This window comes from Agelaius tricolor, unplaced genomic scaffold (assembly GCF_023055355.1).
Source record: "Agelaius tricolor isolate 1412-34295 unplaced genomic scaffold, bAgeTri1.0.p SCAF_5, whole genome shotgun sequence".
NCBI lineage: Eukaryota > Metazoa > Chordata > Aves > Passeriformes > Icteridae > Agelaius > Agelaius tricolor.
This window is the reverse complement of record NW_027269265.1, coordinates 53126104-53153557: the sequence shown is the minus strand read 5'-3', so window position 1 is coordinate 53153557 and position 27454 is coordinate 53126104. Positions and strand designations below refer to the sequence as shown.

The window sequence follows — 27454 nt, the reverse complement described above, 5'->3', positions numbered from 1 at the left end:
AGCCAAAGCTGTAACAAGATGGATTTCAGGGTTCCTCTGCCTATGAGCATGGAGATTAAGGAGCAAAGTATGCAGCTGCTTGTACGATCTTTATGGCTCCCACTGGACAGGTCTGAAGGGCACAAGAGCTGAAGGAATTTCCACTGATTTACCTGGGTGCATTGCGATGATGGGAATGATACGCTGGCCAATGAACTTTCCTCCTTCTTCCCAAGCCACAATTTTGAGAGATGCCAACTCAGGCATCATGATCTAAGGGAAAAGCAGAATAAGGCACCAGTGTCCTCACCTCACTCCTGATAGCAGCATCCTCCTTCCAACCTAACAATTCCATCTCTTCCAGGATGGCATTGTCATTCTGGAAATTGTAATCCTTGTAATTTAAGGACACAGTTTATCATAGACATCATAGCTGAATGCCCAGAAACTCCACCAAACAGTCTTCTCAGCCTGCCCAGGGTCACAGGTTACCTAAAGACAAAAACAGGCCAACAAACCCTCCAAACCACTGCTTCCAGGAAGAAATCACTGGAATGAACTGGAAGGATAATTTAGCAAACATGGTAACATTGTTAATAAAGGCTTTTGATTCCCTCCTTCCCTGTATTCTTGCGCCATAAAATGAATTCAAAATTATTCTGGCAGGAGTGAAGCCTCAGAGGGTTTCTGAAAGGAAGATATTTTAGCCAAGTAGGCTGAAAATATCTGTATCTTCATACTGTGCTTGACAGATGAATTGTATAATGTATACTTGACTTATCTTTCCTGTGCCCTGCATCTGGATTGGTGATCTCTGAATTCCTGGGGAGAGACAGGGCAGCTTTCCATGTTCTGGCACAACTGAAAACTGGTCCCATTACTGCTCCAGCTTGGCTGTTTCTCATTGACAGTTAAACCACAGAAATTCAGTTCCTTTCTGATGCTGGAAGTTTTCCAAACTGATTGGTCTGAAGAGGGCATCATAGAGGGGAGACTTTGGATGCCTGTTATCTCCAGAACCATTCCCAGCTACCCCTTGTCTGTTCTGGGAAATTCTGATGCAGAGTAATTTTGGATATTGTTGTTTGGATGTTACCTGAGAGTGTCCAAAGCCAGGCCTGAGGTCTCCAGAGGGGAGTCTCTTCTGCTGGCACTGACCTCTGCCAAGGCAGTGCTCATGGCCATCAGGAGCTTTAAGGATTCTCTGCCTAAATTACTATCAAATGTTCTCACCTTTTCAAAAACAAAAGCCTCCTCCTTCCACACAGGGTTAATGGAGTTGGCTGTGGAGGTCAGTTTGGTTCTGTGTTTGCGTTTGGCATCCCTTGGCAGCCCAAGGAGCTCCACTTCCACATAGGTCTTCACGCTGCGGTCTGAGAGGAACTGACCAGAGAGTACCTATGAACAACACAAACCAAGTTAGCAACTGCTGGGAAGAATAAAACGGAGGGACCCCCCCATTCCTTCACCCTAAAGTCACTCTCCCACTCCAAAACAGCTTTTCTGCTCCAGCTCTTCTTTTACCTTCACCACTATTTCTTGCTTCAGCACTTCCTCTCTCCCTACCAGCACAGCCTTGGCTCCCTCTGCACGGCAGATGCTCATTTTCCATTTTCATGTGATTATGATTAATTTAAAATAGTGACAAGCCTGGGAGTTGCCACAGTAACGCTTTCTCACAGGACTCCATGGGTTCATGTGGCACTAAGAGTCCCCCTGGGTGACACAGGACAGGGTGCCCAGGCTGTACTTGCCGTGACACAGACAGTAGTGGCCACCAGCCCATCGATGCGGTCCACGGAGAATGGGTCCAGCTGCTTGTCGGGGCGCCGCATGAACTCGTGCTTGAGCAGGTACCCACACTGCCCGTTGAACTCAAACAGGGCCATGTTCTGCTGCATGGGGACATCTGAGAGCAGAGCAACACAGTGAGACAGGGCTGGGGGGGACAGGCAGCCTGTGTGCTGGGAGGGAGCTGAAAGCTGCCGGAAGCTCCCAGCCCCTGCCAGCCCAGGGCTTGCAAAGCCATCTTGAAAACTAATTAAGCCTCTCAGCACCCTACAGGGAAAAGTATTACAGCAGCTGTTGTAAGGAAGGGAAGTGGTTTGCTTGTGCTTGCACCTTAAGTCATGGGCAGAACTAAATTAAAACCTGCTTTAAGGAGCACCTGCTATTTTTGGGTGGGAATAAGTAACTGTCTAAGCTCCTCTGCTCCTTCCCCATTTCATTTTGGGCCTCCTCTGAGGCCATCTTCTGTCTGACACTACTGAGGACACTGCCTGGTGGTTGCTGCACCTGCCTGCACTGTCATCCTCTTCAGAACCAACCTTGCACTCGCTCCCTTTTGTCTCCTATGCTCTATACATAACACAGCCCTCTGAGGAAGGAAGAGGGGTAAGGTACAGCTTTCTCGCAAGGCTTTTCTTTCCTTCTTATGCTGGTTGTGCAGCAAAGAAAGGCCTTTCCTCCCTGGTCAGGTCAAAATCCTGGAAACAATGGCACAGACAGGTCAGTGCTGTGGCCAGATGGAGCTCTGCCTCTTCCTTGTAGAGGTAGCAACTTGGGGGATGGAAGCTGCAGGTGCCCTCATGGATATGATTCAGTGTGACATCGTGGAAAAGGACAGCCAGGGACAGTGCCCGGACACAAGGCGACAGCAGTCCATATGAGTGCATGTGTGTATGCCAGGTCTGTGCTGGGCATGGAAAAGTGCTGTTGGTCTGTGGGAGATCAAATCAGAGGAGAACAGCACTTTGGGACAAGGCACCTGGAACAATGACCAGGGAAATGGCAGAAAAGGAAGAGACAGAGACCAGGAGCACCTGGGGATCAGCAGTGCCTGACTTCACCTCCTCGGAGGCTGGAGCACACCCTGACACTCACCCATGGTCTGGAAGTTGAGTGCCACCATCTGACAGCCGACATTCCAGAACATCTGGGGCTGGTAATTGGAGGAGTCCATCCGGGTGCCTTTGGGGTAAATGCGGCTCATCTGCCATTTGTTGTATCTACAGGCTCTATAGGAAACACTGTTCCTGTTGTGCCCTGAGGCCAGCCCGCATATTCCCATTATAAAAACTGTTGGAGCTCTGCTACCAAATACTCAGAGCCTTCCAGACAAGACCCCAAGGAGGCTCAGGCTTCTTGTCCATACGCTTTTCACTTAAGGACAAGCATCTGGCAGCCTTGACATTGGCTACAGTAGGATGCATCCTGTCAAGAATCTCCCTCACATTCCAAGCACCCAGTGGCACTGGGAAAGGGCTGCCAAAAGGATACTCAACAAACTGCACGGGGAACTTGCTCACTAGATCATAAGCCTTGGTCTCGGTGAAGGAAGAGATGACGTAACTCCGGTTCTTCTCTAGAAACAGGAGATTGCATTCAGGAGCAAGGCACGCCCAGCCCCCGTTCTGCACGGGGGACTGACAGAGGCAGGAAGCACTTGGCCTGCATTCCAAAGGGACTGAGGCTGACTTACTGGCAGAGACCTCGAAGGAGTTGAATTTGATGGGCTGTATGTAGTTAACCAGGCTGGACATCTCCTCGTACGCCGTCACTTCCAGACCAGCCGTGCCCTGAGCAGAGAACAATTCAAAAGGGAACAATGAAGAGACCTTCCCTGGAGATGAAACAAACTGCACCAGGGCCTCCCAGTCAAAGAGCTCTGGCGGCTGCCCTGACCAGAGTGCTCCAGTTTCTTTGGCTCCCCAGTCCTACAGCTCCATGGTGGGGCAGGGGCACAGGATCTCCATGTGGCTGGGCAAAAATGGAATTAAGGCACATGGAGGGGTTCCAGGGAGGATATACGAAGCCCAGGATCTCTTTGACCCCTCAGAACATGGAGTCTGGGATAAACAAGGATGTTGCTTTTCCTCCTCTCCAAAGGATACCAGGGAGATGGAAATGGGAAACAGACCTTTTATTCAAGGGAATGCTGATCTTCTCCCCCCTCCTTCAGCAGCAGCACTTTCAGTAACAATTTCTCAGACCAAGGCTAAGCCTCTCCAACACCCCCAGGCAAACAGTTATCTCCAAATCATGCACAGTCAGCAGTAACTCCTCTGCCACATTCTTTATGCTTGCAACAAAATTTTTCTTTTTCAGTTTTTACAGCAAAGGTCTTGCCCTGTGGGGGATGGAAAGTCCCCCACAGATTCATTCCCCTTTGCACTTCGGGTTCATCTCTATTCAATAGGGTGAGGCCCCAGAGAAAAGTGGAAGCCAGCAAAAATCAAAACAGAAAAGGAAAAGAACCAACAGTGACAGTACCTCATCTGACTGCATCTTTTTAATTTCCTCTTCATCCAGATTTCTGAGCTGTTCATCCTCTTCCTCTGGCTCCTCTTCAGCCACATCACCTGCCCAAACTAAGCACACAGGCCCTTATCAATGGTATGGATCAGGAGGACACAGACAGGACCCTGCAGGCTGCTGGCAGTGGAGAGCTCTGCCAAACCTCACCACCAAGTAATGCTGGAACACTGAGGGGAAGAATCCCACAATTTTACTGGCCAAATCCAAACATGAACTGGTACACTGAGGATGAGCGCACCCAAGAGACCAAACCATTCCTGCTGCAGGCTCCCCTCACACTCAGGAGCAACAATCACTGGGCTGTTTCCCCTCCTAGGTCACATATATTTTCAGGAACAAATGCCCATTTCCAGGTGTTCTGCTGTTCACCTTGTCCTCACATGACATTATGTGTTCTTACCATGACTAGGACTGTTCTACCACAGGGGCTCTGAGCCCAGGAGGTGACAGGAAGGGAGGAGAAAGGGGCTGAAGGTTTTATGAACCTCCAAGGCCCTCATGGTGAAGAACTAGGCTGTGGTGAATTTGTGGTTATCAGAGAGCTACAAGCAGTAACAAATTATTCCCCTTCCCTCAACCCAAAAGCCAGAGTGTATCAGTGGATCACTAAGGGATGATGGGCAGGTAAATGATCTTCTCCTTTGGTTGGACTAAGTGTTCAAAGCATTCTGAAGATTTAATTTCTCTTCCAATTTTCTGCTGCTGCTTGGAATAACTGATTTAATGACTAGTGCTGGCTTGTCCCAAGCTTACCAAGTATTGAGAGATTTAGAAGGCTTTGCCCATCAGTTTTATTATTCCCCCTTCCCTTCGGACATACCAGTATCTTCAGCATCCACAGAGGTTGGCTGCTCAGTGGTTTCTGGTTCTGCGTTCCTCCCTTTCTTCAAAGAGTTCTGCCTCTTCTCAGACATAGATTGGTTCTTTTTGTTTTTAATCAAGATTTTCCTTAAGAGGTCCTTAGGACTTGGGAGAGGAACTCCTGGCTTCAGCTGTAACAGATAAACCTCATCACAGAATTCAAACACTCACCTCTCCTGTCCCCCTGGCCAATTGCCAGTGCACAGACACATCTCTCACCCACTATACTCCTAACTTCCTCCATCTGCCAGCTAAATTAATGCAGATTTTTCCTACGATTTCACCTGTGGTTTCAGACCAGCATTTTGCACCTCTCAGGCTCTGCCATGCTGCCTAGCCACCCATCCTGCTAAAAAAACCACCTAGATGGCCTGAAGGCATCCACATACCCCTGGCTTCCCATTCCACCTACTTCTCTCATTATATCCCAGATCCTCAGTCCCTCCTCAGTACTCAGGCCAGATTTAAACACTGCCTGCAGCATATTTAAAAAAGATCTCAGAGGAGGTGGCTCAAGACAAGGACATGTGACAGACTGCACAGACAACAAAGGCCTGTAAATAGCTTAGCTGATCTCTTGAACTGTTCCCCCCCTCATCCCTCTGTTCCTATTGCCTGGACATGGGGCTGGACAGTGGGCAGTTGCTGCTGGCTCACTGCTTCTTTCCAGCTCTTCTTTGGGTCTCAGTGCTTTTTAACAGATGCTTGGGCCAGGTGCCTCAGCTATCCCTCCTCTGTGCACCCCAAGGATCTGCCTCGTGCCCTGCAGAACACAGATCCTGCTCAGATGTTTAAAACCATGTCTCCTGGCAGGGCAGTTGTGTCACCAAAGGTGCCACTGGGGCCACAGAAATACCTGTTGTACAGGTAAGATGAAGACTGAGGTCAGGTAGAGGGGGAGCTTTCCTCAGCTATTGCAAGCACATGACACTGACCTGCCCACCTATACCTGGAAGGGAATATTTCCAGGCTAGAAGCAGGATTAGGCCTTTGCTCCTGTTTCCAAGTGCTGGCAGACAGAGCTGGATCAGTGTCACATAGAGAACACACCTGGTACCCTTGGTACATCCTTGGCCACCCAGAGCTCAGTGCCCAGAGCCCCTCAGGTGACAGAGTACTAAACAAGAGTTTTCCACCTGTATCTATGAACCAGGATCCATGTCCATGGCATTGTATCTGTTGTTGTGGCACCTCCCAGCACCAGGAGTGACCAAGTTTTCCAGAAAGGCCTCACCAGTGGCCTCCTGCCCCAGCTCCCTCATACCGGGTATTTCTCCAGTGGCTCTGTCAGCAGCATGTCTCCAAAAATTGTTCGGCAGTACTCGGCCATCTTTGCCTGCTGCTTTGGCCTAAGAGAGATCAGGCAGGAGTGAAGAGGAAAGCAAATGCCCAAAATCAGAGTTTGGCATGAACAAAAGATGTCCATGTCCTCTACCCAGAAAACCATCTCAGCTATGCAGATGTTAAGGTCCCATTCCCAAGCCAACTCCTATGTTCATACTCTGTAATCCTAAGGTAAAAGGCTGCACAACTGTGATCACCTCAGTCTGCAGGTTTAAGGCTCACCTTTCAGCTCTGACCCACCTTCAGTTGCTTCAGAAACCTCAATTAATACTTAATTTCAGCTCAGCACTCACTTAAAACCCAGCAGCCCTTGCCTGTGTATTTTCTGCTCTGGCCACAGCAGCCAATTCTCCCAATCACCAAATACTCACGAGTCCACGTGGTTCTCGAAGGACAGGATCACAGGGTACGGAGATGTTTTAAAAGCACTTTCTGCAATGGCCTCGATGGCATCCTGAGGGAGAGGCCATGGTCAGAGAGAAGCTCAGCAGCCATTAATAACAGAGACACAGCTGACCTCCCACTGAACAGACTCCATAACTGTCTCTCAGGAGCTCCTTTCAAAGTCACTAAACTTCTCCCAGTAAGAAGGTGAGAAGTGTCATCTTTTTCACACCTGCCCAGATTTCCAGCTCCAGAGGATCCACACTGAGCTAAACTCAATAGCTTGCACCAAAATGAAGTTGAAGATGCAACAAGGTGAGATTTTGGTTTTGCTGCACAGGTCAGTGTACACATCACTGCACATGAGAGCATGTGGCCAGAGGGACAAACCCCTGCCCCAAGCACCTTGAAAGGTGTGTGCAGCACCACATTAAACCACTGCAAACTCTATCCATACTTACCTCTGAACCTGCCCAATTTTCTATCATTTCTGCTGCTTATAAAATCCTTTTGCCTGGCAGCAAAGAGAGCTGGAGTGTTCAGTTACCAGCTGTGCTGACATTTCAAATGCAAATACCATGGAAACCTTTTCAGCATTAATGATGTAAGAAAAAATAATATTTTCCCCAAGCCCCTGTTAAACTGCCACAAACTTTCCACTATTTTCCTTTCTGGTCCTGCTAATTGGTAAAGAAGTGCCATTTGCTCCTTTGCAATTAGAGTCCCCTGATCATCCCAAATCCTGGATCAGCCATGACCTCAGCAAGGAGGGAGGCTGCCACAGCTGCTCCTCCATGGACCACTGGGAGTCTGTCACAGAAGCCTCAAGGCTCTCAGGAAAAGCCTCAGACAATGCTACTAAAAGGCCACAGGAGTTGTAGTGGAAGGAAGGACTATGTGTTATGTAAAACCAAAACCCAGCACATGCTGTGTTAGCAGGTTATAATTTCCTTGAGGAACGGTCCCAGGCTTCAGCAGCACTCTGCAATTACAGCAGCTACAAATGCCATTATTTCTGTTCCATCTGCAGTGAACTGCTGTGCAAAAAGCAGCAGTGATACCACAGGGCTTTGGAAATAACTGCGTCTGAGGACAATACCTCTGACATTAAGGACTGCTTTGGTTTGTTGTTTTTTCCTCTTCACACATAAATATTTTAGTAATAGTGAAGTGTGGGAATTGGGGGGAAGATACAGAAGAAAAATAAAGAGCTGGGAAAAACATCTAAAGCGCCTCTACCTGTTGGCAGCAGCTGTGTAAAGAAGTGCAGAAAAAAAGTCAACGTGATGCCTTTATTTGTAACTTGCAAGCTGTGGATAAATGCCCTGTACTGCCTGGCTTTGTGCTGTGCTTCCAAAGGCTGGGAGCTGAATCCTCAGGGAAGCCAGCTGCTCCACAAAATACATTCCAACACTCAGGTCATTAGGAAGAAACTGAACCCTGTTCTTCCAAAAGCCTCCACTTGAGGCAGTCAGCCATAGAAACCTGCTGCAGACCAGAAGATTAACTCATTTGACTGTGTTTTCTAAAAGGCATCCTGTTCACTCCTCTGATGTGCCTCTGTCTATAAACCCCCCAGCCTCCTGCCACGTTCTGTGCATCCATCCTGTGACACAGCCTGTGTACACACACACCTCTGCTCAGCCATCTCTCCATGGCTTCTGCCTGACTTCTCACATCTCCCTCATCCATCCATCCATCCATCCATCCATCCATCCATCCATCCATCCATCCATCTTCATCTAGCTATCAACCTCTCTCCTACTCCTCCCATTCCAAAATTGTACAAACTCAACCTAGTGCTTATCTGTTCACTTTTCCTTCTACCCACACATTCATTCACTTGTCACCTCACCATCAATCTTTTCCTCTCAAACATCCTCAGCCATCTGGTTCCCTCAGCAATCAGTCTAAAAGCAGGCAGGGGAAAGCATCCATGGAGAAAGCTCTTCACTACCTTGAAGAGGATCTCAGTTGTCATGGTGAAGCCGTGGGTGATGATGGGCTCCTCATCCGGGGGCCGGCCCTTCCAGCAGTCCAGCTCCACGCAGCGGCAGCCGGCCAGCAGTGTCTGCCGGTACATTTCAGGAGAGGATGTCCCAGAAAACTGCCCAGCTGCAGGAGAGAGGCTCAGTGTTAGCTACTCACACAGGACAGCTCCTGCACACATAGGGGCAACAGGAGTCTCTGCCAGCCTTCAGCAGGTGGATGCAGCAGACTGACAAGATGTTTTCGGTTGCAGGGTGACACTGCTTCATGTCACACAGCATTTAGAGTCAGCCCAGCCCCCAAATCCCCCAGGGCACACACATCTGCCAGGCTGGTTGTGTCCCTCCCCTGTCCCTGGGTGTGCCTGCCCTGGCACAGCCCTACCTGTCAGGTAGGTGTTGTGTGAGGAATTGATGTAGTAGTGCGAGAGTGGCTGGGTCATGTCCTGGTACAGCATCAGCTTCTCCAGCACGATCAGGTTGTTCTCGGGGCCACAGAGGAACCAGACCATCCCCTCTGGAGACAGCTGCCCTGCATGGCAAACAGAGCTGTTCAGGGCCGCCAAATAGAACGGTTCTGGCCCCTCTTTGGAGGTGGAAAGAGAGTTGTAGGAACAACAGGGAGTTGTGGGAAGCAGGCTGACTGCTCCCCTGGGAAGCAGGATGGCAGAGGGCACAAGATCTTCTGCTCTGTCATCCCACCTGTACACCAAGAGCTTTGGGCTGAACAAGACTCACCTCTCTGGACATTAAACCCACTGGGCTCATACTTCTCTATCAGGCTCTGCACCTGCTCAGGTTTGGCTGGTGGGAAGAGGATGTCATTGAGGCGGGTGTCACGCTGCTTCTTGTTGATGAACTTTGCCAGGTGATCTTTGGTCATGTAGGGCTTTGCTTTTAGATGGCTGCAGTGAGAGAATCACAGAGGGGCAGAGGTAAGACTTGGGAATTACCCCAGAAATCTTTTCACATAGGAGAGTTGATCCTTCCTCAGGTTGATCCTCCCTCTGGGCCCATATATTTCAGGGTCCTATAGCACATTGAGGTCTCATCCTTTTTATTCAGGCCATGAGTGAAGGCATTAAGTGACCTGGGATCCTGCCCTTCTAAGGCCTAAGGCCAGACAAACCCCATGACACTAAATCCCCTCCTTCCTGTCTATCTTTTGCCACAAGAGACCAAGTTCTGGGCTGTGGCTCGAGGGAAACTTACTGTGAGGTAAATATCTCATCAATCTCAGGCCGTGGACACAGATTCATGAGGAACGTCTTGTACACCGGCTCGGGGAAGTCCTCGGGGTTGATGGCATCATTCTGAGAATGCAGTGGAGATGTGTCAGGACCACAAACCCGGGACAGCTCTTACTTGTCATGAACACCCACAGCTCAGCACTTGGCTGTGACAACCCCAGTAATGACTGGAACATCTGGCCAGGTGTTGCTGCTCTTTGTGCCACACAGTGCACGTGCTGGAGTCACGAGTGTTACTGGAAAACACTAAGAGCTGATGCCAGCAGGCCAGAGTTAAAGCTTGGCAGTGGTAGGGTAAGGTAAACAACTGTGAGCATCTTGGCTGATGGTTTTTCACAGCCAAAGGCATCCCAGTCAGGGCAGGGAAAAAGATCTTTCACAAGCTCATGAGACTTCTGGATACCCAGAGAAACCCCTACCTTGCCATTTGGCAGATGACAAGCTCTTAATGCTTCTTCCACCCTCTTCTTGTCTGCAGGGAACATCTGAAAAATACTGACCAGACAGGAAAACAAACATCACCATGGGGCAGGACAGAGGTTGGGGGGCTGGAGCTGCAGGCAGTGCACGGGAGCAAGGGAGACAGGCAAAACAACTGTAAGCATGAACCAGCAAAGACAGTGTTTTTCCAGGGCAGTAACTGAGGGACTGACTTTGATAAACCTACACAGCATTTTTTGACTAGTGATTTAAAGCAGAAGTCCTGTGTTTCTGCAATGGACTCTGTAAGAGCCATGTCACTCAAAATCCCTCTCCTCTCCTTTTCTGCCCCTCTTGGAGGTGCTTCCTATGGTACTGTGGAGAAGTAACAATAACTGAACTTCCCCTCCTTTCAGAACATCCCTGTCAACAGCACCATGGTCTCCACCATGGATAAATCCACGTGGATTTATAAGTGCACGGAGGCACTTAACAGCCTCAGTTCTGTTAAGTTCCTGGAGTCACAGGTGCTCACAGCAAACAGGGGAACAAGGAGTGCTCTGTGCTGCCAGGTGGGAGTGCCTGGTGGGGACTGCAGCAGCTCATGCAAACACTGCCCTTTGCAAGGCAAAACTGCAGCAGCCTTGGTATGATTCCAGAGGGATTTACATATTTAAAGGAAAGGCAAATGCTTGTGGAATTTTCAGAATTTTAGGAGTTTTGAAAGCCTTATGTTTACCTATAGCCTTTACTGGAATTTTTTTACCCTACAGTACTGAGTACTTTTATAAACCTTGCTCTTAATGTGGACTATTTAATGGTCTGCATTTTTACCATTCTGCAAGAAATGGGCACTGATGAGAGGTACAACCTGTATCAGATATTTTTTTCTGGCTTGTTCCAGAGGAATAAGCTGGTTTCTTCCTGCAGCAATGCTACCTTGCTTGCATTTTAAAGATTAATTCAAAGCATTCTTCCCTAGTGTGCTATTCATTATAGACCTACACATTTTTAACAGCCTTTTGATGAATATTCTGGTTTCTGACAATGAAATTCTGCTGGTTGGTGGTTTAGAAAACAAATAACAAAAAATGTTTAGTGTTGAATAAAGCTCAGCCCTCCAGGAGCCCATTTAGTCAGCACAGCCCTAATCCAGCACAGCTCGGCTTTACAAGACACCCTGGAGTCTGTATTTATTTGGGGTAATTAGTGCTCACCTCTTGTGATGCTGTAACACAGCAGAGACCAAGAGCAGAGTGGTTCAGAACTTCCCAAATGCACTGTCTGCAGCTTCTTATTCTTAAAACAAAAGGTAATTTATGGACCCAAAAGGGAATTCAACATGGCAGTGCTGCCTTTTGTCATTCTATGAGCTAAATCAACACAGGAACCACAGGACCAGCCCTGGAGCAATTTTTCTTGGGAAGACACTAAATGGCACAAAATCAATTCCAGATTCATGCCACATAGTGCAGGGGAGAAGGGACAGGCTGGGCTTTGTTTCCCATTCTAATGGGAGCCCTACCTGATTCACAAGGCCAAGCTGGGGACAGGGAAGGACAAATCTCCATCTGTTCTGCTCCTAAACCAGCACTAACACTGGCCCAGAGGCTGCTTCACTCTCATGCACATCCAGAGCAAAGGCTGAGGGATGGAGGAAGTGGGGAAGGACTGGAGTGCTCACACAGGGAGAAAGGAGACAAGAAAAGCAAGGGAGCCCTGCTGCAGGTAAACTGGGGAGTCCAGCAAAGAGCTCTCCAGATGGAGAACTCCTTACAGGAAAGTGAAACAATCCTACACCTCATCCACCTATCTGCTCAGGTTTGCGAAATCATCTGTGATCAGAATTTTACCAAAGTTACTTTGTTTTGTTGGTTTTTTCTTGGCAACAAGCAGGAAATTATATTTGTGCTATTTAAGCCATTTCTTGCTGTAGATGAAGGCCACAAAGTCTCCTTTCCAGACTCAAATTATGTGTCATCTATGGCAATGCAGCAGGAGCACTTCCATGGCCTGGACACAGAGGGAATGTTCACCTCCTCTTAGGTGCAGGAAGAGCAGACAGCTGGAGCCACTGAGCAACCATCCTCTCACCAGCTGCTCTGCCTGTAGTCTGAACACACAATGAAACAAATATCCACACTCACTTCCTGACAGGAATCTTTCCCTCTTCATTCAGCTGCAACTTCAGCTTCACTAGACTGTGAAAAAAAAAAAACCCAAACAAGATTACAAAAATGCATTTGTACCATCTTAAGAGATCCTACTAAGTGAGAGGAAAGGAAAAACATTTAATCGGGAAAACAGTCTAACAGTTTCAGTCTGAACTGAAAATCGGGGTCCTACAGACCATCAGCTTAGCCAAGGCATGACCCAGGCCTTGGTCTGGAGGCTGCCAAGAGACCTGGATGCTTTGAAGTCTTTTTTTTTTTTCAAGTACTGTCAGAAAGAGCAGGACATGGAAACTTTTTCTTTCAGAGAAAAAAGTTACTCAGAAAGGACTTACATTTTCTCTAGGAAGGTGAAGCGGGGAGCGTTGTACATGAGGGGATTCCGGGCAATGGCCATGATGTCCTCAGCCCAGTCCTGGAACAAACAGGGCAGAGGCAGTTGGGCACTACTGAACTGCTCCAAGAAGTACACAGCAAACATGGAAAGGGCACAGAATCCTGGAATCATTGGGTTGGAAGGGACCTTAAAGCCCATCCAGTGCCACATCCTGCCATGGGCAGGGACACCTTCCATTATCCCAGGGTGCTCCAAGCCCCATCTGACCTTCAACACTTCCAGGAATGGGACAGCCACAGCTTCTCTGAGCAACCTGTGCCAGGGCCCCCCACCCTCACAGGGAAGAAATTCTTCTCACACCAAATCAAAATCTACTGTCTTCTAGTTTAAAACTCTTACCCCTTATTCTGTCTGAGACTTGTGGGCTTGACTCCATCACCTTCCTCCTGCCTATAAACACTAAGTGCTGAAACTTTTCTACTTCTCAGCTGCCTATTTATCCATACAAAACACAACAATGACCAGTCTTCTACTGGTCCTTCTCTGTGCAGGGCAGAAGCTTCTAGAACTTTGGAGATACCACACCTGACTGGAACATAAACCTGCTTGTTTATAACCTTGTCAGTAATGCTGAAAGAGCTCAGCATTATGTTTAAACTCTTATCTTACATTATCATGTCTCCTCCTCTCCTTTCCTGGTCCCCACTGAATGCCCCAATCCTTAGAGGTTCCCAGTACTTCCAAGACCTCAGGCCCTGATACCTTGCAAATATTCTCCTTGTAGGACACAAAGTTATGGAAAGTGAGGTCAACCATATCAGAACCAGATACAATTGTGAGGTTCTTCAGCAGGAAGGTGCTGGAAGGGTGATCCAAGTCAAAAACATCTCGGACCTTCAGGGACTGCAAAAGAAACAGAACACATGGGAGTAACTGGAGAATGAGGAAAAACTGTACCCAAAAAAAACAGACCCCAGTACACACATTAGTTCAGATTCACAGAAAGCATCTCAAGGGTTGCAAAAGTGCTTAGTGCAATCTTCCTTTCCTTGGCTTTCGTTATTTTTTATCTTTATTCTGGAGTCTGCATTACTGGATCCTCCATGGGAAAAATCACCATAACTAACGTCCCTGCACAAGCCTGAAAAAGTCAAAGCTGGAGACTGCTCTTAAAGAAATTTCTTCTGAAACTTCAGGCTGGACTTGCAAGCAAGCAGGGGAGGGTTTGGCCTGCTTGTGCCAGAGGTGTGTAACCAGTTGATTTTATCAAAACACACACGAAAACGTATTAGTGTGACACCCAGTTTTTGGGACCTCCTGTCACTTCAGAGTTGGCTTCTTCCCCTCCAAGCCCCATCTTCTGCTGCTGTCAGTTGGTAGTAGTGTTTTTTTCCATAGCAATTCCAGTACCCTACAGCAATAGCTCACCAGAGACTTGTTTTGTTAAGTGTAACCTCATCCGATTAGTGGTACTTGGATTGCAGCACCATATGAAAGTATTTATAGGATGCTTAAAATTATTCATCATTTTCTGCATTCCTATGCATGGTGTCACTAAGCCAAGGTATCCAAGGTATCCTAGAGTTTTACTGATGGTGCTATTTATAATGGGAAGATAAAAATTTCCATTCCTAGAATAAAGCACAGGAATCCCTTATCTAAAGTGCAGGACAAATCCCTGTCGAAGCAAACAGGGAGCTGTCAGAGCACCTGCTCTCCTTTAGAAATATGGCAAATCCACAATCTAGAATTGTTAGAGCAGATCAGACTTGGAAGTTAAACTGGAGCTGGAATCTGAGAGCACCTTTAGGTTTCAGCTCTTTCAGGTTTCAGCACCACGTCACACACAGAGCTGAATACACATTTTATAAGGAACTGCAGAATTTTTTTACTTCAATTTTCCTAATTTCTGAAGCACTTGCAATTTTGTCACAGCTGTAGCAAACAGGCATCTTTAAGAAAAACAGGACAGGGTGGGTTGTAACTCTGGATCATCTGACTGCTGTCTCTTATTTTGGAAAATAACCTCTCCAAGGGGGTAACTCTGAAACCTGTTTAATCCCAGAGCATTTGGAGGGAGGGAAGGGAAGGAATATGATTTGCCTATTTTCTACAAGGGAATTTCTAAAATGGCTCCTTGCTTGTGAGCCATTTTCTTTCACAGAACTGAGCACCACCAAACACCCACATCTCCTTCCCATGCTCGTGGCAACTCCTTGTTGGAGCTCAACTTTCCAGTGCCAGCAGCAAAATGTTGGGATTTTAACTCCAAACTTGACTTCATCTTGCAAATGCACCAGCATTTGTTCAGCTCCAGGGCTGTACAGGAGAGGAGGCCCAAAACAATTGTGAACTTGTGGTTGTGCTGAACTCATTTCCTGTATTTGTTATCCGGGGCTCCGCCCACCCCTTCCTTCTCTGCACGCTACTCTCGGTACCCTCTAGCAGACATTTGTCACCTGGCTCTCTCCACACCTCTCTGTCCAGGCCATGTCCCCAGCAAACCAAGCAGTTTTTCTCTTATCCAGGCAGTGATGCATCCAGCACCCAAGGAAGATGTGGAAAGAAGACCAGAGACTGTGTGCAGGAGCTCTGAACCTGATGCCACATCGTGGCTCTTTCACAACCTGCACTCCTTAAGTGCCTTGTGCCACAGCTTCACTCTGGGATTACTCACTGTTGCCTTGCAGGTAGCCATAAAGGAAAAATAGGAATTGCTGCATGAAAAGCAGGACACGCATATTAGCCACGCAAATCAGAAGGGAAACACTCTTAGCAAATCCCCTTTAAAAAAGCCAGATAAGCAGAAAACAACCTACTAGCAGAGTGGCTAAATATGGAGTCAGCTGGAGTTTCATGTCCCACCCTCCTGATTTCCCTAAAGTCCTCCGCTGTACAGAGATCCATAGTCTAGAGAGAAGCAAATTCTCATGCAAATATAAACAAAGAGTCAGAGACAGACACAGGACAGAGAGGGACAGTCCTTTCTCTGCTTGAGAGGGGGCAGAGCCGACTGACTGCAGGACCTGTTGTGTCACTGTGCCCTGACAGAGCTGTGTCTTGTGGCACAAGGACAACAAATCTTCTCTTTTGGAGAAGGGAGCTCTTGTTTGGTTGCCAGAAAGAAAAAAGGAAGCCCCAAGGTATTTGGGGGATGCCTTTAACTCTGAAGGTAACACTCCTGTCCCTTTTAGCCTTGCTGCTCCATGCTGGAGATATTGGCTCTAGAATGGGGAGGGCCAACTTGTCCCTGGGCCAAGCATTTTAGGGACACAGGCAGACAAAAATCCAGTTAAGCACTCTCAGCCCTCAGTGTTTTACCTAAAGGAACTGGAAAATCAGCAGCTCAGAGTCCCAGGCACAGAATAGCCCATGGTGTTCTGCAATCCAGCAGGACATGCTGCCAGGGGCAGGAGAATGTGTGGCCCCAGAACTCACTGCACAACAATGGCAGAAGCAGGAGGGCCCAGCATGACAAAGGTCATCACTCACACGTGCCCATTTCCTTGCTCAGCTCCTGCTCCACCACTCATAAATCCTTTGCCAGACACAGGCTGGTACCTGCCTCTCTCTTGCACACTCACAGATTGGTGCCTCCTTACAACTCCATATGATCACTCTCCTTGGAGGGATGGAGTTAGACTTAGTTCAGCTCCATCCTGGGCTCACAAGTTGCTCAATCCCAATGCCAGAGCTGGTCAGTCCCTGTGCTGCAGAGCCACTGACCACCCACAGTGTTTAGAGCCTGTGGCTCACAGCCACAGCTCAGCTCCGAGGGCACTGTGATTGTCCTGCAGGGTTCCTGAACATTCCCACTGGCTTCAACTTTATTGTCTCAAAACATGATGAGTGAAATACCTTGGTGTTGTTTTCTTCCTGTACATGTGCAGTTCAGGCTGTAGCTCCAGGTTCAACACCAACAGAATGAGGACAGACCATGAAGCTGGTTTATAATCATGACAATCAGAAAGTACAACTTTTGTTTTTATTAAAAAATATGTCTGTCTCAAAGCCAATGGCGCCTGAAAGATCTAAACAAACCCCAAGACACAGCCAATAGGCCAGAAGTCTGGGCTAAAACATCATGTATTTTGGCCTTTATTATTAGATTCTCTGTCAGCATTCCAGGGTCTTGGTGCCTTAAAAAAGAAAACACAAGAAGCCCCACAAATAGAGCAGCCCTTATTGTTCCTCATTACTGAAAAGAGACACAGACCTGATTGTAAGTAACAGCCCAATCTGTATCAGCACACTGCTGAACTACAGTCAATAGCTTTTTAATCTTGTCTCTTTGCTGTTCAAAGGCACTGCTCCTTCTTATCTTTATTATTCTCTTGAACACACACCAAAGTTCACTCTGCCCCACGTAAAAAAAAAACAAAAAAAAACCAAAAAAAACCAAAAAAAACTGTGAAGAAAAGTCACAGCAGAAACGCGCAGCCGCTCTCCAAGAACCTCACAGGGGAGCCCTGCGTAGGAGGGGCCGGGGAAGATTCTGCTCTGTGGTGAGGCAAGGACTGGGGAAAGCAGGCAAGGGCCGTTTCCATGTGGAGGTTGCTCCTACGGCTGGCAGCCCTTGGTGAGTCCCTTTTCACGCTTCACCTGCTCCCTAGGCATCCCTAACCATGGATGAGGTTCCAGCTGTGACCTGTGCTGGCAGTACTACGGCAGCAGGTCTCTTCTCAAGTGGTTTTTCACGTGGCTGCTTTGGTGTTATTATTCGTGCTGTGTGTAGGGGTTACAAAGAAAAACCCCAAACCTCTGAGCAGGCAGTGGTGGCAAAGTGCTACTGAAAGCAGGGAACTCCCGACACCCACAGTGACCCACCCCCTCCCAGGGAGACTTCTCCACACCATGGGACTGGAAAACCCATGGGGCAGGTTACAACCCTTGAGCCACAGCCCAAACCTGCACAGCCCCTTGCTGTGGAAAGCAGGGGCACAGATGCTCTCCATACAGCACTCTCCTTCCTCTGGACTTCTTTCAGTAACCAGCCAGCAGGAAAACCAGGCCACAAGCTTTGCCTCAGAGCAGCTGCAAATTGACTGGGGCATCACTTGCAGAGAAGGGGAAAGGATGTTCCTTTTATTGCTGGTGCCATCCACAGTTCTTCCTACAGCTGTGATCCTGCTCTTCTTGTCCTAATCCTTGTCCTAAAAGAGGCCGATGGCTCATTTCTTCTTCACCTTCAGGCAGTGAAACAGGTTAACTCTTGGTATTAATTCCAACAGTTCTATTCTACAACCATTACAAGCCACTATTTTGTAACAGAGCAGAAGAGCACCCATGTTCATTCTTCCACATCTAAACAGATTTTTATTTGCTTCACCACACCAGGTTTTTATATTAATGCCTTTTGTAACAACGCCCTGAACACAGCTGCCCCATGTGGAGGGTGTGGTGGTTCATGTGAAGAATTTTTCCCTGCTTTCTGCATTCCTTTGTGAACTTCTGCTCTCAGGACAGCCAAATGAACATGACCCTGAGGGCTTTAAGCCAGAGGCACAGGAAAGCAGAGCTATGTTTAAGTAACAATCTTCCAGACCCAGATGGCACATCTTGGTTCAACACCCCTTCGGTGCCCACATAAGGCCTCCCAGGATCCACAAGGAAAAGATGGATAAGGAGCCAATCTAGTGCATTTTACTACCTGTTATCACAGAATTCCAGAAAACTCCCTGAAATAAAAAGGGGACTTATTTCAAATGAGTCTCTGTAAAATGCAGAATTCAAAGAGCACTTGGGATTTTCACAGCAAAGGTTGTCATCAAGTGCATCACTTCTGCCCACTGAGAATACTTAATAAATCAGTCAGTGCTTGACCCTTGCTTCGTTGTTCTTCAAAAATGAGCTGCAGCCAATTCCCATGGCTCTAAAATCCCATCCCTGGCCTATTACAACAACTAGAACAGAACAGCTCCATCCAGGTGCCTAGGGAAAAGCACTGGAACAGGGCATACACACTGGCACTTCTTTGACACATTCCTGCAGCTCCCAGCAATCTGGGATTCAGCAGCTTCCTAACCCAGAGGCATTATCTCACATTTAATAACTCCCTAAGGGCATTTCCTTCTTATACTGACTTTTTATACTCACATTTCCATGACTGGGCAGGAAGCATTACCAATGGCATGGTGATCTGAGGTGGGACAGCAGCAGCAGCACCTCCTGCTTGTGCCACTCCTACCTCTGGAAAATTCCACCTTATATGGAGATCCTGCACTGGAAGAAACCCTGAGTAATTGCTTCAAACTCTGAGTAAGCCCTTCGTGCTCCCCTTCTCCATTCAGCTGCTGATATTAGAGCACTCCACATCTCATTCACCTTACTCCTTCTGCCAGAACACAGTCCCTCCTACTCAGATGCTCTGCCCCCAGCAGCCACTTCTTTCCTTTGTTAATCCTGCTGCTCTTCCATACCTTTTCCAGTCCTCACTAAATTTGAGAGTACACTAGAATTGCACATAAATATAGATCAATTTGGGGTGTACACAATAGCACAACTTGGTAATGATTTCCTTATAATCTCTAAGATACAATTTACTTTTAGGAGGCAAATACTGCTGAACACTACATTGATATTTTACCATACACCCACGATGTTTTCTGAGTAGCAACAGTCAACTCAGGGCCTATTATTACAGAAGGATGAGGGATTTTTTCTGTATGCATTGCCTGATTTTTATCTGTATAAAATGTATCACTCATTAGATCATGCATTCAATCAGCAATTCAAGGTCTTCCTACAAACCAGCCTGATTTTATTATGCCAAATAACACATTTGGCACATTGGCAAACTGTCTTCTCTTGGTACTCTCCAATTAGTCTTCCTTAACTAATTCTTAAAATCTAGGACATCTCCAGCCTTCTGTTACCACCAGGACATCCAGCCATGGCCTCAGTGTTTCCCCCAGCAATTTATTATCTATATCAAAGATCAATTCATTTTGTCAACAGGTCATTTCTCAAAGTTTAACACCCTAGAAAAGAGTATCTCCTTTAAGTCAGCCTCTTAGTGTGTCCCATCTGGAGGGCAGCACCAACTCAAACAGCCCCAAATATTTTATTCTCTCAAATGAAAATCCAACCTCTGACAGCATTTTTAAAGCACAATTCCCACAAAACAAGTTGCTGACAAAGTTTTAGGCTCATTGAAAACTGAAGTATGTTCCCATCTAGTGAGCTTCTAAGGAGAAAGGCAGTTTCTCTGAAGGAAAGATGATTTTTATGATGGGCACTGTTCTTGAGCTCTGCTGTGCCTTTAGCACCCACCTTTTTATGGTATTTTGAAAAATACTGGTCTTGGGGAGCTCTGAATAGACATTTTCAGAGCAGATTGAGAAAACAGCCCCACAACTTATGCAAAAGGCTTCTTGAGGCTCCGGAGATATTGCAAAACCTTTCCCTTTTGCCTTAGAGAGTCACCTATGTCACCACATGATGCATCAGCTTTACTTCTTTGGTCCCTTTTCCACCTTTGTGCTTTACTGCAGTTTTCTGCTTGCCTTTTCCATACATGGAAAAGTTAAAAACAAAGTCCCAGAAGCAAAGTCCTAACAAGGGCTGCAAGAATCTTCAATTATAACTGAAATTGAGGACAAAGCCCTGATCACGTGCAAATGTAAAAATATACGGGGAGGAAAAGAAACAAACCACTTTTTCTGAAAATGCATTTTCTTCCCTTTAAAGGGAAGATCCCAGCACACACTGTTGGAGTGGCATTGTAACTCCAGGTTTGTGGGTACCCTGTGTATCCTTACACAAGAGCAGCTCCAGTGTCTCAGTGCAGGAACATCAGAGTCTCCAGCAGGACTTAGCAGTGCAGCAGGGCACTTGGAAGGGGAATTGGTTCTCCTGGCTTTCTGACATATTCCTTCCAATGAGCCCATCTACCATAGTCTGGAAGTGCTGCTTTTGGGAGCACAGAGGGCCCCTGGGAGGTCAGGGACAAGAGTCAAGATGGGTTTTCTGTATTTACATAGCTTTGATGTAAGGAGATGAGATCCTCTCTAGCTTCTTCCTACAGAAATCCAGGACTGTTGTAGTGCGTTCTTATATTTTGTAATACTTTGAAGTAGTTTGTTTTGTATTCCCATATTTTTCCCAAATGGTTTATCCCAGACTGTACCCCCCCCCCCGCTTCCTTTTACTTGTGTTATCGCTTTCCTGGGATGAGATCTCCAAAACCCCCACCCTGGCTCTCTGTCAGTCACTTAGCATCCCAGCCCCCTATCCAGAAGTTTCGGTCCAAGTTGTGGAGTGATTAGCCAGAGGCTAGGGGTCAGCCCCCCAAGTCCTGCCCCATACGCTGTTTTGTATGTCTATTCCCCCAGCACCCATCCCCCAGAGATACCTATTGGTCAGTACGGTGTTATCTACTTTGGTTCCCTCCCCCCTTTAAATGTGACCTCCGGACATCCCCTGGGGCTCTCGGCAGGAAGCCCCCTGAGGTGCAGGAGCTCCTTCTGGACTCCTTAATAAACCTTGGAATATCCCCTGCTGGGAGTCGGCCCCTTTCTCTTCCACCGATGTCTCTGCTGTCTCTGCTGCAGCAAAGGCAACCAGCCTGAGTGCTCTCAGCACCCTCGGGGCACAGAGAGTGTCTCCCCGCAGTCGGCCGTGGTGGGGCTGCACCCCCCATTCTCTGCCGACCCGGGTAAGGCCCAGGGACATTGAGAGGCCTGCAGAGAGACTGAGACACAGGACAAGCTGCCTGAGCCCACCAAAACCTCAGGCAGCCCTGCCTTCCCACTGAAACACAGGACAGAAAGAAGCTGTGGCCTCACCTTGGGCATTTTGGCAAATCGCCCTGCTCGGGTGTCTCGGATGCTGGTGATATCCAGAATTTCTCTTTCCTACAAACAGAATAAGGACAAAAAAAAAATGAGGATCATAGGAGGAAGGAAAGCACTCCATGGCTTAGTGTCTTTCCCTGTGGAAGAGCTCTCCCAGCAGGAACAAGGCAGGGAGGGAAGCCATTCCCACAGAGGACACTGCACAGCCTTCCCCAGGCAGCCCCTCCATGTCCTCACTACTGGCTTGCTGTCTTGTTTGTTCTTTTAATATCCAACCTGAATTTCCTTCCTCTGTTACTAATTTTTCTTCTCACCATGGATCTGGAGAACAAATTATACTTGTTGCAGCAGATAATATTATTTTCCAAGATCACATTACACGACAATGTGGATGCCACGTCTTCTGGCTGTATCCCCATTTTATTGTTAAGCAGGAAGTAATTTTACTCCTAATCCCACTCCTTTGTGAATCTCTAGTACAAAAGCAGTTCAGTTCACTTTAGCTGCTAACCAACAGCATTTTCCAGGAATGCGAGACCCCTTCCAGTCTGGCTTTCCTTGTGGCAGCTATGCTCCCCTCCACCAGCCCCTTTCCCAGGTATCCCAATGAAGTATCTCCCTTTCCATGGTGTCACCAGCTCCCCTTGCCTCACTTTGTGCTCCACTTCATCCTGCTGGCACCCTTAGAGCAGATATTCTACTGCCCGAGTGGACTTTGAAAGCAGAACAGGAGTGACAGAGACATCAAGGAGCGTGACAGTCCCCAGCATTGTGACACTGTTCTCAGGGGATGTGGCTGTGGCAGCGCCCGGTCCCAGCTGGCACTGGGCATAATCTCTGGAAAGGCAGAGCCCACCCAAACCCACCAGTTCCCTGGCCAGGGCCTGGGCAGGACTGTCTGACTGCCATGGCATGTAGGTCAGGCGGAGGAAGCAGAGCTGAACCACAGCCTGCTCTGGAAAGCAGAAGTAAGGCCAGCCTTCCACCTCCCTCTCCATCATTTGATGTACTCATCAGTGAGGAACTGAATTCTCTTTCCTCCATGTGTTATCTCCCCCTCTCCTCCAGCAGCCTGCAAACATCACCCTGAGCACAACTTGCTCTCCATACTCCATGTAGGCCCTACATCACTACGGTCACTACTTTTTTAATTAAATGGTCTAAAAGCCCAATGAGTCAGTTAATGGCCCCACTGCACAGGTTAGGAGAATCCTGTATCTTGCTGGGTGACAGGTATATCAGCACTGGTTTTTTACTGATATCAGTGATATCAGTAAAACTGTTCTTCATGAAGTCCTTTGAAGGACACATAACAAGCTTTGCAGGAGTCAAAAAAGGTGAAAGCATGAAAGGCACAGAAAGGCCACACTCACACCTTCAGTTCTTGCACTTTCCTAGTGCTGTGAAGACCAACCTGCCACTGAGCAGCTCTCACTCCTTGGTGGGGCGTCCCTACTAAGAGGAATAAGTGTGGCAGTTTGCTCCCAAGGGCAGGACTCGAGCACTTGCAGTGTTGTCATCTCACACAAACCTGAGCTGGCTGGTTGGAGCCTGACCTGTGCAGCCTCAGCACTTACCATGCTCTGATAGGTCCAGTACACATAAAAGCCCCGGGGATCCACTCGGAGAATCACAGGAGAGGCATTTGATGTTTCCTGACAGAAAAAAAACAAAGCAAAAGAATGTTGGTACCTTGGGTGACTTGGAGGAAACATCCTGGGACACAAGGTTCCCAGTTCAAATACAGACCCAGCAGGTGAACACCCTCTGGGATTTATGAAAATGAACCCAAGGATTTTAGGATGTCTCCATGGTGACACCTGTGATGCTCTGGAAGCTGAATCCTGAGTCTCACCTAACCTGTGCATTTAACAAGAAGAGCTGTCTTGGAGTTTTCTACATAAAGAACTGAGATAAAGTATCTGGAGATTCAATTAATTTTTTCATTTGATAAGTATTCTTTGACCTGCTCCATTCTACAAGCTCAGGAGTAACCCACGCCAAGCAGAGAAAGCATTCATCCATGGCATCTCCCATCCAGGTGTTGGTGCAGATTATCTGGGCTCCTGGTCAGGAAGGCTTCTAGGAGGGGATACATCAATGCAACATTATTATGCTGCTTTAGATGGGGATTCTGAAACTCCACAGACTATACACTCAGTCTCTACACTGACTATAGAAAGAAGCAGCTACACAAACACCCACACCAGAGGCTGCAACGAGATGAAATCATTTGGGGCTGATCCTGAACCCCAGACAGCCATTTCTGGGAAGGCTCCAGATTCAATTCAGGAAGCTGAAACACATCACTGCTAATATGAAACCAGTAATGAAATCTGGAAGTTGTACTTGTCTGTTGGCCTCAGATTCTTCAGTTTTTTACTCAACTCATACTTCACTCTAGAGTGTATCTGTTTTCAGGGACCTCCATTTCCATACACAATATTTGCAGTAAAGTGCTCATTGCACAGCACATTGTGTGTGGTCCTTTTACTGCCTCTTGTCTTCCCCTGCTGTGCCAGGGCCAGCACCAGCCTGCCCAGCACCATGTCCACATTCTCAGAGCTCTTGGCTGCTCCCTGCACACATGACTGTGGAGAGCAGAACAGGCCCCACGGGACCACCACAGAGGATTGTGCCATGTTCTAGATTACCCTTATCTCCCACAAAGCAGCTTTCTGGAGGGCAAGCTGAGGCTGCAAGGAAGCTGCTGCCAGCCAGACTCCGAGGCAGGGCCAGGCCTGACAGGGGGTGCAGGCAGCCTCTTCAATGGGGCAGCTGCTGGCAGCAAAGAAAATGGGCAATCCTACAGAAGATGGTCTGGCAGCCAACCTGGTTGCTTCTCACTCTGTGGGGCAAAAAGCAAGCACTGTCTGCTAAAATCCTGTAATCCATAATCTTTCAGAGACAGGAACAGTTTTGACTCTACTATGAGGACTCAGAGGCAGCACAGAGCCATACCCATACCCCTCTGCCCTGCTCAAGAGGTCAGCTACTGCCTTGTGCCCTGCCTGGGCTTCTGACAGAGTTCCCAGTGGTTCTTTAACTCAGCTACCACCCATATAGCACAACTTCACCTCTTCAGTCTGTTTAGGAGCCCCAGCTTGCTGGATGCTGACCAAAGCACTGCAGAGCTGCTCCTTACCCCAAGGTCCTGCGAGTAACTCCATGGGACAGGTCGGAACAGTCCTGCCTGTCAGGGACCCATTGCTCTCTCCTCTAGACAGTGCCTTACCAAAGCTGGACAAGGTGAGGGCTCTGTAGAAAAAGTGTGGGTCTGCTTTTTTGCTGGAAGGCCCTAGTTCAGTCCCAAGCTGAACAGTGATTTAAGAGGCCAGCCTGATCTTCCTGAACTCCTTTGCCTCACTTATCCTGGAGGGAGTTCAAAACTGTTACCAACAGTACAGTCGTGTCAATTGAAAGAGATACAAAAAACTTAACACTCATGAATTCTAAAGTGCAGCAATCCTGCAATCTGGAGCTCTCACCATCATCCTCTGCAGCCTATTCTAACCATGGATTGGGAAAGCCCAATGTGATGGAGCAATGTGACCAGAACAGCCCACTCATGGAGAAGCCTTTCTTTATTGGTGGAGATGAAGCGTGTAAACTACTTAGTTGAGGCAACCACTTAGAAACATTTACAAATATATAAACCTTAAGGAAAGATCCAGATGGGAATTGAGCTCACTAATCAACAGCTACAGCAGGAAATAAACACTTGGTGGGTCTTGGAAGCCCAACTGACTCACGGTGGTTTTCAGGGGACCCTAACCCAGGAATACCCAGTGATGTACTTAACAGCTTCCAATTCTTGGGAGAATGGCCCCCAAGGACTGAACACAAAGTCATCAGCAATTTTAGACAAGTTTGGCTACTGTTATTCTGAGAAAGCAGATTTCAAATTCTGAGAAGCCCTAAGTGCACTCTTCAGGGAGTAGGCCCACAGGAAAGAGGAAGGCTGTGCTTTTCACTGTACCCCGGTGTCATCCTCCTGTTTATGTACTGCTCACAGGGGAACTGGCAGCCATATTCCAACTCCTATTCCTCACATCCATCCTTCCTGCCAGCTGCACAGTACACTGCTCTCATTCTCAGTGCTGCTGGACCACCCCACTGATGTTGAGCACAGGTGATCCACTCCCCCACATGCTCCTTTGGGACTTAACACTCTATTCCAGCTTCCTACTCACAAAAGTGCTAATCCCTCCTGCACTGCTGCTGCAGGCTCCTTCTGATCATCTCATTTGCAACACCACATGAACCATCTCCCCAGACCCCTGTGAATAACGAGTAATCTGGGCTTTCCCCCTTTTATCAACATCCATGCCCAACAGCAGACAGTCCATCTCCAGACAGCACAGATGGGCAGCTGCTCTCCTCCTGCTCAGGTTTGTGGGTGCTGGGGTAAGCACTCCTTTGCCTCCTTAGAAAGTGAGGAGGGGAGCTCTTACATTCCAATGAACTGCTGCTGCTCCACACTTTCTTCCCCTCACACAGAAAGGCAGTGACTGCAAAGCAGCTGTTTTGAAGGTATAGAGGACAATGAGCTGGAGAGAGCAGCAGCTTGCTGCAGCACCCTGAGGCTTCAGCCCTGCTAAAGCACAGGCCCTTTGCTGTTCAGTCATTCCCAGACCCAGGGGCCGGGCAGGCGTGGGAGGCCATGGCTCACCCCCGATCCACTCAGGCAACAGGGCCATAAGAGGAAGCAACTTGGAGCCTGATTTCATCTTTATCTGAAAAGTGCAATGTGTGCTTTTTGCTCTGGAGTAGATCCTACCCCTTATGCTCCCCCAGAAAGTCCAAATGTGGCATTTGCATATCACCGCACAGACACTCCCAGCAGCGACCACCTTCCTGAGGGCTGGACCTTGTGTCCTTTACCAGGGGCTGCACACACAGACCCAGAGCACACTTGCTCCATTTGTTTCCATCCTCCACTATAAGAGATGTAGAAAACCTATCCCCAGCCCCTTACACACACACAGACACACAACATCCCCTTAACTTCAGTCCTCAGCTTTCCTGTTCTTCCCAGTTCCCTCTCCCCATCTAGAGACCTCTGCTGTCAGGTGGGATACCACACTGAACACAGGCTCCCGGCCTCCCCACAAACCATGACCCAACCAGTGTCTCCCTGCCACCGCAGGCACAGCCCAGGGAAGGAACACCCCAGTACTCACATCATCCCATTTGATGAAGCGGTCGCCCTTGCACAGGTAGTCCTTCACCTCCGTGGGCTGCAGGACAGGGTTCAGCACAGACATGGTCCTGCAGATGTGCTGCTCAGCTACCACAAGCAAGAGCAACTGCACAGCTCACTCCTCCTTAGCCCCCTCTCCTCTATCTCTGCCTCTCACGTGGCAGGGCGTTCTGCCATGGCCTCTGTTGGCATCAGAGAGCAAACAACCTCTTATATCCCAGCCCAATTTAGGAGGGGCAGGGACAGGCAGGCGAGGAGCGATGAATCTGCATTGTAAATCAACAGCTCTCCAGGCAAGCAGAGCCTCACCCAAGGTCACCCAGAGGAAGGCTGGCGATGGCTGGGGTGCTGTTGGGCACAAACACCCACCGTCCCTCCGGGAGGGATCCACTCCTTGGAGCTGTG

The 27454-nt window shown here is 48.1% G+C and overlaps 1 protein-coding gene across 1 annotated transcript in view; it reads right to left on the bottom strand.

The window, feature by feature from the left end:
* PLCB2 (phospholipase C beta 2) overlaps positions 1 to 27454 on the bottom strand; it is a 34438-nt gene extending 6984 nt beyond the window's left edge. The window contains exons 1-21 of the mRNA XM_071428070.1: positions 27030 to 27454; positions 23424 to 23501; positions 21838 to 21906; positions 13814 to 13954; positions 13050 to 13129; positions 12691 to 12744; positions 10543 to 10618; positions 10086 to 10186; positions 9612 to 9778; positions 9259 to 9405; positions 8843 to 9000; positions 6873 to 6955; positions 6422 to 6506; positions 5117 to 5288; positions 4252 to 4349; positions 3461 to 3557; positions 3259 to 3343; positions 2863 to 2987; positions 1734 to 1888; positions 1213 to 1377; positions 153 to 252 (exon numbers count right to left, since the gene is read on the bottom strand). Coding sequence (XP_071284171.1) covers positions 153 to 252; positions 1213 to 1377; positions 1734 to 1888; positions 2863 to 2987; positions 3259 to 3343; positions 3461 to 3557; positions 4252 to 4349; positions 5117 to 5288; positions 6422 to 6506; positions 6873 to 6955; positions 8843 to 9000; positions 9259 to 9405; positions 9612 to 9778; positions 10086 to 10186; positions 10543 to 10618; positions 12691 to 12744; positions 13050 to 13129; positions 13814 to 13954; positions 21838 to 21906; positions 23424 to 23501; positions 27030 to 27113 — 2320 coding nt within the window. The 5' untranslated portion in view covers positions 27114 to 27454. The remainder of the gene's footprint in view (positions 1 to 152; positions 253 to 1212; positions 1378 to 1733; positions 1889 to 2862; positions 2988 to 3258; positions 3344 to 3460; positions 3558 to 4251; positions 4350 to 5116; positions 5289 to 6421; positions 6507 to 6872; positions 6956 to 8842; positions 9001 to 9258; positions 9406 to 9611; positions 9779 to 10085; positions 10187 to 10542; positions 10619 to 12690; positions 12745 to 13049; positions 13130 to 13813; positions 13955 to 21837; positions 21907 to 23423; positions 23502 to 27029) is intronic.